The sequence below is a fragment of the Sphaerodactylus townsendi genome, linkage group LG02 (assembly GCF_021028975.2).
Source record: "Sphaerodactylus townsendi isolate TG3544 linkage group LG02, MPM_Stown_v2.3, whole genome shotgun sequence".
In the NCBI taxonomy this organism is placed as follows: domain Eukaryota; kingdom Metazoa; phylum Chordata; class Lepidosauria; order Squamata; family Sphaerodactylidae; genus Sphaerodactylus; species Sphaerodactylus townsendi.
Window position 1 is genome coordinate 13,513,610 of NC_059426.1, and position 15,237 is coordinate 13,528,846.

The following is a 15,237-nucleotide window of genomic DNA, read 5'->3' on the forward strand; positions in this document are numbered from 1 at the left end:
ATTTGAATGCAAATGTTATCTGCAGCCAGGGTGGTAATTTATGCCAGGAGTGGCATCCAAAGACCCACTTTCTGAAACCTTGTAACATGAGGTTAAAGGGGAAAATGCATTAGGGAGAAAATAGTAATGGGGGAGGAGCTAGCAATGTACAAGATTCTCTAGAAAGCACTTCAAGGAAGGTTACAGGAAACAGTGGCCTATTATGCATGCTCTGGCTCCCCCATAGCTCCTTGCTTCATAGTGGGGATTCCCCACAACTTTCTGTCCTAGTAAGTCATTCTTTATTTGGTCATTCTGTACTTACTTGGTCCCTCCGCTGTAAAGTGAGCCAAGCTGAGCCAAGTTGAGGCACCGTTTTGCCCGCCCACCGCTGACTTCCTTGTTTCCTTTTAAATCCCTTTTTGACGCCTATCTTTTTGTTTCCCATGTTAGAGCGAGCCTTATTTCACAAGATTCAATAAGGTCCGTCACCCCGATGATAATCCTATGTGCCTCAAACAATTGACCAAGACAGAAGTCGAGTTGGGGAGGCAGGGTGGACACAAAAAACCTGAGGAAGAGTAACTTAAAGCCATCTGTTTCACTTTGCCTGTGAATTCTGGTAGAATATTGGTCTTTGATTGCTCTTTTAAACAGCAAGGGCTATCAGAGCTTCAGCACATTGAGGGGAGGAGAGGTGCCTGCTCTCTGACACCCATTCCAACGCCTGGTTTTCCATAATTGAAGAAAAAATGGCCTCTATTGGACTGACAGTGGATTCACTTTGCCCCTTGTTCTATTCAGAAGCTTATAGGAAATTAAAAGGTCAACTATTGGATAAAGCCAAGAAAACGTGATCCCCCCTGTTTTTTTCTCTCCCATTTGAACGGGGCCACTTGGCACACTACCTGTATTGCTTAATAAACCCCGTTCAAAGGAGAGCCATAATGCTCGCCAGGTTTAATGTTATGCCTTCTGCCTTGTTCCATGGCAGATTTAATAAGCAGGAAAAGGCTAAAAGATTGTGCCCATGTAACAACGGCTCAGTTGAATCTCTGGCCCACCAATTACTACACTGTCTCAGATTCAAGGAAATCAGATCCAAGTATGTGAATCTTATTCCTTTACATTTACCCCATCTCCCCGATTTAATTAGATTACACTACTTGTTGGACAACCCTGATCCTTCTCTCTGTATGATAGTGGCAGACTTTCTCCTGGAAATTACCAAACGCCAGTAGATTTCCTTCGACCCTAACATTTATTTCCTGTATTGTATATACTTTTTAATCCATTTTTATTATTGTTGTACTGCTGTCTATGCCAATATTCTGATATTACTATAATAGAAACTCTGCCTCAAAGGGAATGTACACACACCATACAAATGCATGCCTCTCAGGTCTGCAGCACAGTGAGTTTGGGAAGTGGGAAAAGGCACACGTTAACAGAAACTCTGCCCCAAAGGAAATGTACGCTCACTGCAAAGCAGAGCACCGAATGCATAGTAGGCTGGTGACTTCCTACTGTGGACTTAGAGAACAAATGATCCTAGAATTCAGGGTAATGCTCTCACTGGAAGGCTGTCACTTTATCTAATCAGTCCTGTGGTGAGGATTGGCCTATTAGTCAATCACTGCTCCAATACAAGAAACAATAATCTATTGTTGTGATTTCCGCTAAGCCTTTTAAATCCGATAGGGAGAATTGAACCAGGACAATGATATTAATTTCAAAGTACAGTTTTCTGTTGCCCATTATTTTACTGTAGCTTCTGGTGCTACAGAAAACCTGACAAGTATTTGGAACCATTCTGATATTGTGGGCCTACAGGATTCTTCCTTAGCAAATGCTGTTTGCAATAGCTGTTTTATTTGTGATGGCTTTGGTACTTTTGGAATCGGATGCCGAATTCGTTGTTAAGAATGTGTTTTTGAGAGCCCTTCTCTGAAAGGTGTCCTTAAGAATTTTGTGAAAGACCAGTTTCAAGAATCAGTAATGAATCAACTCTGGGACTTTGGGGAGTGGTAGAAGGGAGTCAAGGGGTATACCAATTGAATTATTAAAACAATTATACCAATTATTAAAACAAAAATTGTTGGTGAGAGAATGGAACTATTTAACTCTGGCAGCGAGGAAAACTTGTTCACCTTTACATCTATCAATCCCCTTACAACATAACAGAATGGCCTCCTATCTGTATCATCTGACCAATCCAGATCAGAGAAGAGTTTTTTCACTCGCTCGCTTCAATGTTTTCCCTTCTGCCATACTACGAGGTAGATATAACAATCTAGAAATGTGCAAAAGGGTGTGTTCATGTGGTGCAAATCAATTAGAAACATTAACTCACCAATTATTCCGTGGTCCTAAATCGGCAAGTATTAGAGTCAAATACTCTAGGTTGCTTTCTATGATACCTAGTGAGCTGGATGAACTAAGCAGACTATTGTTCTTATTAAATAATTCTGATGCTACATTCCGTAAAATGGCTGCGAACTTTCTGCTGGAAATATCCCATAAGCAACAGTATGTATGAATTGATTTCACTTGTTATATGTTGCAAGCTCGTATTTTGATGCGATTTAGATGTGATTTTATACTGTTTATGCCAAATAAAGGCTAAATGAATGAAAACTTTGGGGAGTGTCTTCAACAGTGAGCCGTCTTACATGGAAGTAGCAGTGTTTGTAGAAGCCTATGCATTTCAAAAAATCCAGTTATTGATTTCTCAAAACAGCTAATGTAGGTATAATTTTGGCTTAGATATACTCAGATACACACTCCAAATTGTTAGCAAAGTTTTTTCCTGTGCTAGTAGAATTCATGTACAATTAAAATAAAAATCCACAGGTAATTTTATGATTTGACTAGGGAATTAACATGCACTGCCTGTTAATGGGATCAGGTTTAATAAGCAATTCCATGTTTTAGGACAAATCAATTTGAATGTTACATTATTCATTATTCCTATCCATACCTCAGAAAGGAAACAGATTTCTCCTTCAGGTAGCACAACTGGACTTGTATTCCCCAGTCCAGAAATGTTTCCAAATCAATGAGTTTCATGTGTTGTTCATTTGTGGAAGCAACAAATGCTGCAGGAAGCTTTCATGTGCTCGAATTTTATAAGGCTCATTCCGCACACGCAAAATAATGCACTTTCAAGCTGCTTTCACAACTGTTTTTGCCATTCCACACAGCTTCAAAGAGCCCTGAAAGCAGCTTGAAAGTGCATTATTCTGCGTGTGCGGAATGAGCCAAAGAAATTGACAAAGCAACTCCAACTGTGGCACTACATCACTTCCAGTAAAAAAACCCAGACATGACAAAGGGTAGCTCTAGGAATTGCCTCCAGCAATTAGAGCTACCTGTGTTGTTTGTTTCTCCTTCTCCTTCTCCTTCTCCTTCTCCTTCTCCTTCTCCTTCTCCTCCTCCTCCTTCTTCTTCTTCTTCTTCTTCTTCTTCTTCTTCTTCTTCTTCTTCTTCTTCTTCTTCTTCTTCTTCTTCTTCTTCTTCTTCTTCTCATGATACCACAGCCAGAACTATAGCCTCCCCATAGCCACTCTTTCCTTTGGCATAACTGAATTTAACTTCAGTGCATTGTTTGGCTCTGGAGACATTTTGTTCATCCTGAAATAAATAATTATTCAATTTTGGCCACAATCATCCTCCCACATATTTATTTTCCCCACATTCAAGCAGTGAATTGTTTATTACTGCTCACAGAAACAGCCCCATAACAAATTAAATAGCTCTTTTAATCTCTATGTGTGTTTTGCATAAATGCATTTATTCACTAAAGGTTTTGACCCACTGATTCCCCCCCTCCACAGAAATTAACATAGCCTTCAGCAAGATAAATATTAGGTTTATTTAGTTTTTCCCCTGTGAGATTTATTTTTTTTAAAAAATGTTCCTTTAGCCTCGTATCTTTTTCAGAAAGCCCCAGAAGTAAAAATCGATTTTAGTGCAAATTGGAGCATGCAAAATATTGTGCAGCTTTGCTGATAAGGCAGATATGTGTAGGCACTTACTTACAGCAGTGTAAATGTAAATTTGATGAAATTATAAAGTTTTTTTTTAAAAAACCAACTTGTGGTATTGCAGAGTAATCACTCAGAACTCTGTTCTCTTTCCTCTTTCCAGGATTATGCAGAAAAGGAGAATACGATAGCAAAAGCTCTGGAAGACCTTAAAGCTAACTTCTATTGCGAACTGTGTGACAAACAATATTACAAGCATCAAGAATTCGACAATCACATTAACTCCTATGACCATGCTCACAAACAGGTAAGCACTCTCTGTGACTATGCGTTGCCGAAGGTTTTCATGGCCGGAATCAACCAACTGTTGTGGGGGTTTTTAGCTGGATGGTTGTGGTCTGGTCATTTTCGCTCCTAACATTTTGCCTGCATCTGTGGTTGGAACCATCACAGGCGCATCCTGGGGAGATGTCAATTTCAATTTCAATAAGCCTTTATTGGCATGCAGAACATACAATATAAATACAGTTAAAATTACTAGATAAAACTTCACACTGGATCATAAGTTCAGCTTGCAAACCTCAGCCAGAAACTTTGCCACTGCGAGACAACCGTCAAGGTCATTGCAGTTTAAGAGCATATTTACTTTATCAAGCTCTGTCAGGGTTTTCATACAGTCAATGATTTGTACTAATAAGCTGGATCTTGGTTTCTGGTAAAGTGGGCAGTGGAGGAGAATGTGTGCAATGGAATCCAACTGCCCTGGCCTGCAGGGGCAAAGCCTCTTATCGTTTGGTAGACCCTTGAGTCTTCCTCTATGGAGCGGGGATGGCATAATATTAAACCTAGCCAGCATGTAGGCTCTCCTATATAGGGTTGGTAAGCGCCTGGGGAGATATGTTGTCCTGTGCCCTGAAGTGAAATTGATCTCACTGGACCATATGTTAGTTTGTCCATCCTTCTTGACAGTCCCACCACTCATGGGATGTGTGTTGGAAATGCGAACGTGTGTTGGAAATGCAAGCATCACAAAGGGTCATTTTACCATTTTATGGTTGACTTGTCTTTGTATCCAAGCCATTTTCTCCAGGGAAGCTAATCTCTGTAGTTTGCAGATCAGCCATAATTCCAGTCACCAGTCACCACATGTTGATAAAGAAGAAGAGTTTGGATTTATACTCTGCCTTTCTCTCCTGTAAGGAGTCTCGAAGCGAGCGACAAACGCCTTCCGTTCCTCTCCCCAGAACAGACACTTTGTGAGGAAAGTAGGGCTGAGAGAGTTTGGGGAGAGCTGTGAGGTCACCCAGCCGGGCTCATGTGTAGGAGCGGGGAAACAAATCCAGTTTTCCAGATAAGAACTCTTCATGGCTGCTTTGGTGGTTAACCAAGAGTGGTTAACCACTCTTAACTGGTACACCATGTCGGCTTTCAAGGCTCTCAACATGAAGGTTGGTAACCCTACAGATAGACATTTCTGAAGTATTCCAGTCTGACCCACAAGGCTAGTTTGGCTTAAAATGTCAAAAGTTATAGAATTTGGATTGGATTCTGAACTGTTTTCCTTTCCCACCAATATTACAATTTTAGAAGACAAGCAAGTAATATTGTATTCCATGCATATTATTTGAAATGTTCAGCACCTTGGCAAAACTAGGACACTTCTACACAGGGGCAGAGTGAGGGGAAACTGTGCCCAAGGCATGTGCATGCCCTGCGCCCCTGCTGCAGCACCGCCCACCCCAGAACGCCCCTGGAACGCCCTGGCCATGCCCCCGCTGCCAGGCGCACCCGGGTTGTCTTTCCCCCTGTCCCATTGGCACTACGCCACAACTTCTACAGCTGCTTTAACATAAATTGTCATGGCAATGTGCTGCTGAGACAGTTTGGAAGTGCTGGTTTTTCATATCTGTTTTATTTGGCTGTGACTCAAAGGACAGTAGATCCCTTGTGTTCAGCTTTCTTTTTTTAACATCATCAGCATCTACCTTTCTGACAAATTTATCAATATGTCACGAAATGACCCTTTGTCACCTGTCAATCAGGTTAAGATTTTTTTTCAGTGCCTGTTTGGTTGAGGAATCCTTTGTTCTAACTTTAGATCATGACAAATCACTTCTGGTGTCTCGCATAGAGAGGGAAGGTGGGATTTCACCCTCTGTTTCTTCCCTGAGGGCACTCAGTTCAGTGTTGACACAAAGCCTAATATGCATACAGAGGCGTAACTAGAGCGGGACAGGCAGGGCACCCTGCAGCCTCTGGAGATGAGAGCAGGAGTGGAGCAAGGGGAAACTCTGCCTGGGGCGCATGCGTGCCCTGCGCCCCTGCCATGGCACCATCCACTCCCCCATCCTGGAACACCCCTGGAATGCCACAGAATGCCCCTGGAACACCCTGGCCATGACCCTGCCATGTGGCACACCCAGGGTGTTATGCCCCACCTGGCTCCATTGGAGCTATGCCTCTGGATGAGAGGGAAGCACAAGCAGCAGCCTGGATATGGAAGGAGGGAGAGGAAGAGGAGGGTCCCCATAAAACTATTGTGCCCTGCCTGTAGTTCCTGTAGTTCAAGGCTGGGCTTGGCCAGGCCCAGCTTTAATCTGCAGGCTCTGTTTCGAAGTTCGAAGTTTAAAGCTGGATCCAGCCAGGTGGAAGCCAGCCTTGAACTGCAGGCTCAACCTTTTTGACACCTGCTCTGCTTCCGAAGTCACATGGAGCCCACAGTTCAGCACAGGGTTTTGGTCTGGCTGGGTTCAGCTTTATATCGCTGACTCTGCCTCCAATGTTCCACCTCCGAAGTCATGTGGAATTTGAAGGTAGAGCCAGCAGTATAAAGCCAGTCAGGGCACGCCCTCCAGTTCAAGGCTAGCTGGGTCCAAGGCTAGCAGGCTTCAGAGGTGGAACCTACAATGTAAACTGGACCTGGCTAAGCCCAACCTTGAACTTCACACCTACCCCCAACTCCACTTGGAGTTCAGGGTGGGGCACACAGTTCAGCACTGGGCACTGCTTGCCCTGGGTGCCATTTTTAGTAGATATTGCCCTGTGCCCTGTGCACCAGTTTGTGAACTTCATCCAAACAATCGTGAATTTTATAGGGCTTTTGTTCATGAAATAAAAAACATAGGGAAAATATTTTGAGACTAGCTAATCTAAAAAAGGTGTTCTGACTGTTACGCAGTTTCAGATGTGAACTCTAAATACAATCATAAACAGAGTCACACTCTTCTAAACCCCTTGACTTACATGGATTTCAAAGGGAAGTATGCTGTGAAGTTATCAAGAGACATGAATTCTTTGAATAGCTTTGAACTAGCACCACCAACTGGAGAGGAATTTAAAAAGCAAAATTCAGGGGATCTTGGTCAGGAACCAGACAAAACTTGTAATCCATTTTCTTATGCTGTCTAAGTTTTTTTTTCAGCAAGCCTTTTATTGGCATACACAACAGTACAACAATAATAAAAAAATGGATTAAAAAGCATATACAATACAGGAAATCAATGTTAGGTCGAAGGAAATCTACTGGCGTTTGGTAATTTCCAGGAGAAAGTCTGCCACTATCATACAGAGAGAAGGATCAGGGTTGTCCAACAAGTAGTGTAATCTAATTAAATCGGGGAGATGGGGTAAATGTAAAGGAGTAAGATTCACATACTTGGATCTGATTTCCTTGAATCTGAGACAGTGTAGTAATTGGCGGGCCAGAGATTCAACTGAGCCGTTGTTACATAGGCACAATCTTTTAGCCTTTTCTTGCTTATTAAATCTGCCATTTAACAAGGCAGAAGGCATAACATTAAACCTGGCGAGCATTATGGCTCTCCTTTGAGCAGGGTTTATTAAGCAAGTCTAAGTTGAGTTTTTGTGGTACGGCAAGAATCACTGGGGTGTTGTGTGGTTTCCGGGCTGTATGGCCGTGTTCTAGTAGCATTTTCTCCTGACATTTCACCTGCCTCCGTGGCTGGCATCTTCAGAGGATCTGATGGCAGTAAAGCAAGTGCAGTATATATACCTGTGGAATGTCCCGGGTGGGAGAAAGAACCATTTGCCCGTTCAACAAGTGTAAAGGGTACAATTAGCAAGCTTGATTTGCATGTGCTGAGTGGGATCCACCCATTTTACCATGTGAGTAACCATGAAGATAGCATCATCAATCCGTGATGGCATATGCATAGTAGTAGCCAAGCTGGAGGACAAGAATGTTCTTTGTATAGGAAAATAAGTTCTCTTAGCATCTCTGGAGGGCCAAATTTTACTATCATTTGGCTGCCCAGTCTTTGCCAAGTGTTTTCTAGACTGAGTTCTGGTCTGGTTGCAGTGTGTCTAGCATGGCTTTACTTCTTCGTGGAATTCAATGCAGGCATTGAACTCTGCCCCTCTGGACCTATTCCTCTAAAAGACAGGAGCTATTTCCCTCCCCACATTGACCTACTCTTTTCCAGACCTATCCCCTCATCTCTTTCTAAATCCTAGGAATCTCTTGAATTCTCTCTGTGTTTATATTTTTACCAGTTGTGTATGTTGTTTTTTATTATTATTATTATTATTATTATTATTATTATTATTATTATTATTATTATTATTATTATTATTATTATTATTATTATTAAATCATCTGCATGGCTTTACTTCTTCGTGGAATTCAATGCAGGCATTGAACTCTGCCCCTCTGGACCTATTCCTCTAAAAGACAGGAGCTATTTCCCTCCCCACATTGACCTACTCTTTTCCAGACCTATCCCCTCATCTCTTTCTAAATCCTAGGAATCTCTTGAATTCTCTCTGTGTTTATATTTTTACCAGTTGTGTATGTTTATTATTATTATTATTATTATTATTATTATTATTATTATTATTATTATTATTATTATTATTATTATTATTATTATTATTATTATTATTATTATTATTATACACATAACAACACAGCACAAGTGTCTGGAATTCATCTCTGAATATCGAGTCCTTCCCAAGGACTTAGGATATTAGAGGTATTTGCCTAGAATATGTGCAGTTCCTAGAAGTGCTGCTTTCTGCAGCATGTGGACTGATGTTCTGTCCAAGTTTCCAGATGTTTTTCAAGATTTCTTGGGATTCCTCCTGGAGCACTGACTACTAGTGGGATTACTGTTGTTCTTTTTTGCCACAATTGTTCAACTTCAATTTGTAGGTCCTTGTATTTTGTGATCTTTTCCAGCTCTTTGTCCTCTACCCTGCTGTCAACTGGCACAGCAACATCTATGATCCAAACATGTTTTTTCTCTATCACTGTTATGTCTGGGGTGTTGTGTGCCAGGTGTCTGTCTGTCTGTATTCTAAAGTCCCAGGGTATTTTTGCTTCCTCATTTTCTGTGGTCTTCTCTGGCTTGTGCTCGTACCAGGTCTTGCTACAGGGCAGGCCGTACTTTTTGCAAAGGTTCCAGTGCACCATTGCTGCTAGCCTATTGTGACATTCGAGATAGTCAGTTTGAACTATTTTCTTACAACAGCAGATGATGGGCTCCACGGTTTCATCACCCTCTTTGCAGAGACGGCACTTTGGGTCATTGTAGGACTTTTCGATTCGTGCCTTTATTTCATTGTCCATAATGCTTGCTCCTGGGCAGCAAAAATCAGGCCTTCAGTTTCCTTCTTTATTGTTATTATTGTTATTATTATTGTTATTATTATTATTGTTATTATTATTGTTGTTGTTGTTGTTGTTGTTATTATTATTATTATTATTATTATTGTCGTCATCGTTGTCGTCGTCGTTGTTGTGTTATATTTTATTTTTATTTTATTTTCCTAATAAAAAGTTTCAAACTACTGTTTGGTCTCATGTGGGTTTCTAACAGAGGAAGACCATCGTAAACATAAATGGCAAAGATCTGAACTACATCCCCTTCCCCTCTCAGTTTAAGGTCTGTGTCTGCTAATTTGTAAAAGGGAGAGACCCTACCATTTTGGGTAACAACTGTTTCTGGCAAAACCAGGGTAAGTATTCTTAACTCTTATAGAACATGTCATATCCACAACAACACGCCAGTAGATATAGAAGACAATGCTAAACAGTTATACCCTTCTAAGCCCAAGACTTAACTTTGTTTTGAATGGCACCGCCAATCTCTCATGTTCCAAGAGAAGAATAATTAAACTAAATGTTTGGCATGAAACTCCTTTCCTACCTTCAAGGGGTAAAACATCTGATTAAAAAGAGACAATAAACTGCTGCTTTCATAAAATATCCAGCACCACATATAAAGTTATTCAGCTGTGTTCCCCACCCGCCAACTATTCCAGAGAGGCTATTCCTGAACTTTCATTAGACATTTTCTTCTGATCAAAGAAAGATTTACAGTTATTGGTTCTTGTATTGATGCTTTTAAGTTAAAACCCTCCACCCTTCTGCTGTATTAAAACCCCTGATATATTTATCTTGTGCTATCATATCCTCTGTCAAGATGATTTACAAAGGCTGCTTTAAAAACATGCTGTGGTTTGGAATTCATTGCCTCTTGAATGCTGTGAGTGTGGCACAGAAAGCTGAAGATGAAGAGAATCATTTTTGATCTACATTCTGTTCAGATCTACATTCTGTTCCAGGTGGATGTTGCATTTTATTTATGCACGGGTGGAAATTCCATTTCTGATTTTCGTTATGAAATCTGCTAGGTCTTTTTTTTAAAAAAAGACAAACTAGTGTTCAAACTCTCAACCTTCTGGGAAGAACTTCAGGCCGCACCAATTCACCGCGTGCTCTGCCCCCGTCGCAATTACGGGCCTTGTTGATTCAAGTGCCGTCATTTATTCCTTTCTTAGCTCTTTGTCTTCAATGCATTTCAAAGGGTATAACTGTGCTTAAAATGGCACCATAGGGCAGTGGTGAAATCCAAAAATTTTAGTAACAGGTTCCCATGGTGGTGGGATTCAAACAGTGGTGTAGCGCCAATGGGGCTGGGCGGGGCATGCCGGGGGTGTGGCCAGGCATTCTGGGGGTGGGGTATTCCTGGGCGGGGCTGTGGCATGGACACAGCCACTGCGCCGGTCCTTGGGCAGGAAACGAATGCACGCATGCGCAGGCTGCCACGCACGCCGGTGCACCTCCTGCTAGACTGCTTCAAGTTCTGTGCGCTACTGCTGAGGGAGGGGCGTAACTAAGGCAAAAATCACGTGGCAAAATCACCAATTAGCAACCCCCTCTCGGCACATGCAAATAATTAGTAACCTACTCTCGGGAACCTGTGAGAACCTGCTGGATCCCACCTCTGCCATAGGTTTCAGACCCCAACTGAGGATCCATAGTATCAGTTCATCCTGAATTAGCATTCATGATCATTTATGAATTAAATACTATATACTAAATTATGCCCAGAAACATGCTGTGCTAGCTACTGAAAGCATTTGGGGGAGTGCAGGAGGGTCCCAAGACTGTATTTTGTCCTAAGGCAAAGTGGATGTTCAGCATCCATTTTATAATATTGGGTAATATATTTTGCTCTGCTTGTGATCTGAGTTTGATTCTGACAGAACTCAGTTTCAGGTAGCTGGCTGAAGGTTGCCTCAATCTTCCTGACTTCCAAGGTTGATAAAATGAGTACTCTGCTTGCTGGGGGTAAAGTGTAGATGACTGGGATGACAGTGGCCACTCACCCCATAAAACATAGTGTGCCTAGTACACATTGGGTTGTGATGTAACCCCATTGAGTCAGTAGGGACCTGTTGCTTGAACAGGGAAATACCTTTACCTTTAATGTGTTCTGTGGCAGGGAAAGTGGCATGGCTTAGCCCAATCTTGTCAGATTTCAGAACCACCTTTCTAGAGTCACCATATGTGACTTCAGAGCACTTTGTGACTTCAGAGCACTTTGTGACTTCAGAGCACTTTGCACGCTGGCCCCTGCCTGTTGGAATTCTGTCCCTCCAGCTATCCAGGCCCTGTGGGATCTTGGTGAGTTCTGCAGGGCCTGTAAGACTGAATTGTTCCACCGGGCTTTTGGAGAGACTGGCTGCTGATGCAGCTCACCCCCCTGCTTTTGGAGATTTCCCCTCCCTGATGGTCCTCATAACATCTGAGGGACCTACCACTCCCCTCTCGGGAGGGTTTTAGCTGCTGGACGCAAGGCATTATATATTGTAATGCTGTGTTAGTATAAATGTATAGTTGTATTTGTTATGTTTTAAACTGTGCTCTACTTCGATTTATATGTTGTGTACCGCCCAGAGCCCTTCGGGGGAAGGTGGTATATAAAACTAATAAACAAACAAACAAACAAACAAACAAACAAATAAGTGTGTGTGTGTGTGTGTGTGTGTGTGTGTGTGTGTGTGTGTGTGTGTGTGTGTGTGTGTGTGTGTAACTAGCAGGATACCCGTGCTTCGCTACGCATACTTCATCACAGCATCTCTATGAATTTCGGGGTGACATGCAGGATATTTCCTCACAGCCTGTCTGTGTACTGACGGGTTGGTTTTTGCATATTTCGCAGCAGCTTCCTGTAGTTGTCGTTTTCTAATGCAATGTGTAAATTGATTTCTGTGTTTCATTCCTCTTCTCCCTTTAGCGGTTTCAGCAGAAGTAACAGGTTCGTATGCGTTGAGGAGGGCAGTGTTAGAATGCAGTTGGCGCACCATTGGATCAATTGTGCTTGTTGTTTGGTGGGCATTAGCAGAACTTATCGATGTGACAAATGGAGTTTGAGCTTCAAAGTGCCCTTCATTAAAATGTCCTGTGAAACGAAGCTATATATATAAACATGAAATACCACTAACTGACTGACTGACTGACTGACTCATCAAAATAACCCAAAAACCATCAAAAATTCCATGTTGAAGGACATGAAACTTGTGGTGTTTAACTGTCACTCTTAGAATGTTCATGCAGTTGGCCAGAGTTGAACAGTAAATATCTAATAAGTCGAGTGGAAGTGAATATTTTGGAAAATCCTTTCTTAGCGAGCACCTGAAGCTCATAACAAACCGGTGTGCCAAATTTCACCTTTATAGGTTCAGTGGTTTTTGAGTTCTTTTGATGAGTCAGTCAGCCAGTCAGTCAGTCAGTGATACTTCATGTTTATAGATAGAGGCCGTTTCCGCACGGCCCCCCAGGCGCCCCCACGCCAGCAAGAATTCTGCCGGCATGGGGGCGGAGGCCGTTCGCACGCAAGCGTGCGGGTGGCCTCAGGAGAGGCCGGCAGACGACAGGCGGCTCCACATGGAGCCCCCTCTGCCCCCTTCCCTTTCCCACTCACCTTGTCCCCGTCGTCGGCCTGCTGGCCTCCGAAGCCCTGCCCACGCTGCCCTCCAACCTCCAGGGGTCGGAGGACAGTGAGGGAGGGGCTTCGGAGGCCAGCAGGCCAACAACGGGGACAAGGTGAGTGGGAAAGGGAAGGGAAACAGCGTGTTCCCGGCGGTGCTGTTCGCACCGCGCCGCCGGGAAGACTCTGTTCCCTCAAAAACAACCCTTTAAAGGGTTGTTTTTTAGGGCGGCCTGACGCCGCCCTGAGGGAGGGGAAGGGCAGCCAGGTCGGCGCTGCTGCATTTCAGCAGCGCTGTCTGTGCGAACGGCGGCCTGGGGGTGGCATTTTTACCACCCCCAGGCTGCCGTTTTTGGCCCATAATAATCATTATCAAATCCATCATGCTAAGTAGCATATCGGGCAACAAGTGCTCTCCAGCATTTCTGGCCTTGGGTGAATGTTTCAGCCTCTTCCCAAGCAATATATATATATGGGGTTACACTTGCTTGGGAAGAGGCTATATATATAAAATATTTCTCTGAGATGTATTTCTCCATGTGGTGGCCTCTACGGCTATAAATGACACCACTTTGGTTTCTGCTGTCTTGCATAGGGACGAACCTGTGCTACACATATTGAGGAAAGTGGGAATTGTATGCTATCACTTGACTTGAAACTAGCAGCAAAATATTCTCAGTTCTTTTCTTCCTTAGGGGCATGATATCTTGACTTTTTAGAAAGACTGTGGGCTGCAAATCACTGGGGATTAAAATGAAAGTTGCTAGTTTCCACTTGATATCCTTGTAGCCCTCTTTCTTTAAGAAATATTCTTTCTTAAAATAGCAATTTTTCATTCAGTTGATCCGACAATTTCCTTCCACTAACTGTCCTCCAACAGAGCAAAAGCCCTCATTTTGTGGAATAGAATTGGTAATTCCAGCCAATAGTTTCTTACCTATATTTCAAACCAACATCTGTTTTAAGCAAAAGGTTAAAAGGTGTGAATAGCTGTGGTATCAGTTGAAATCAAGCTTTCTATCTTTAAGCAATTTTATCTAGACTGCTAAGATCCACGTACCAGTTTATATACCATGAACCCCGCAAAGGTTGAAAAAGATTTGTGAGTGTTCTGTGAAAAGGATGTTATTGAAATGGGTAATTCGTTGGTTTTCAATAAGGTAACAATACAAATCAATAATGCCCACTTTCAATCCAAGGAGATTTTCATGGCTTCTGGGTTCACCTTAAAGGGGAAGTGACAGAGCATCTGTTTCTCAAGTTCAGCCTCCATCATCTCCAGTAGGCGATGTAAAAGATCTCTTCCCAGGACCCTGGAGAGACACTGAAAGTCTCAGTAGATGATACTGACACTGATAGGCTAATGTTCTCACCAGTGGTGGGATCCAAAATTTTAGTAACAGGTTTCCATGATGGTGGGATTCAAACTATGGTGTAGCGCCAATGGGGCTGGGCGGCGCATGACAGGGGCATGGCCGGGCATTCCAGGGGCAGGGCATTCCTGGGCGAGGCTGTGGCAAGGACGCAGCTGCTGCGCCGGTCCTTGGGCAGGAAACAAATGCACGCAGACGCAGGCTGCCACACACGCCGGTGCACCTCCTGCTAGACTGCTTCAAGTTCTGCACACTACTGCTGAGAGGAGGGGCATAACTAAGGCAAAAATCACGTGGCAAAATCACCCATTAGTAACCCCCTCTCGGCACACACAAATAATTAGTAGCCTACTCTCGGGAACCTGTGAGAACCTGCTGGATCCCACCACTGGTTCTCACTGAGGATAAAGCAGCTTCATGTGTTCTCCAGAGGTGTATCTAGGATGGGGCGATCAGGGTGTTGAACTTGGGTATCACTTGAAGGGGGATGCCCTTAGCTGCCCAGCCCCCACCTCACCAAGAGCTCTGCTCTGCCTTGGACAGGTCCAGCTTTAAACTGTGGACCTGCTTCTGATGTCTACATGGACATCAGAGGTGTAGCCTGCAGTTCTGTGCTGGGCTTGGCCAGGTATGGTCCACTTTTAAACTGCTGACTCCACCTCC

The 15,237-nt window shown here is 43.1% G+C and overlaps 1 protein-coding gene across 1 annotated transcript in view; it reads left to right on the top strand.

The window, feature by feature from the left end:
- The window catches only part of ZNF804A (zinc finger protein 804A), a 187,720-nt gene that overhangs the window by 100,253 nt on the left and 72,230 nt on the right, over nucleotides 1–15,237 (top strand). Inside the window, exon 2 of the mRNA XM_048484448.1 lies at nucleotides 4,129–4,272. Within this exon, the coding sequence (XP_048340405.1) occupies nucleotides 4,129–4,272 (144 nt within the window). The remainder of the gene's footprint in view (nucleotides 1–4,128; nucleotides 4,273–15,237) is intronic.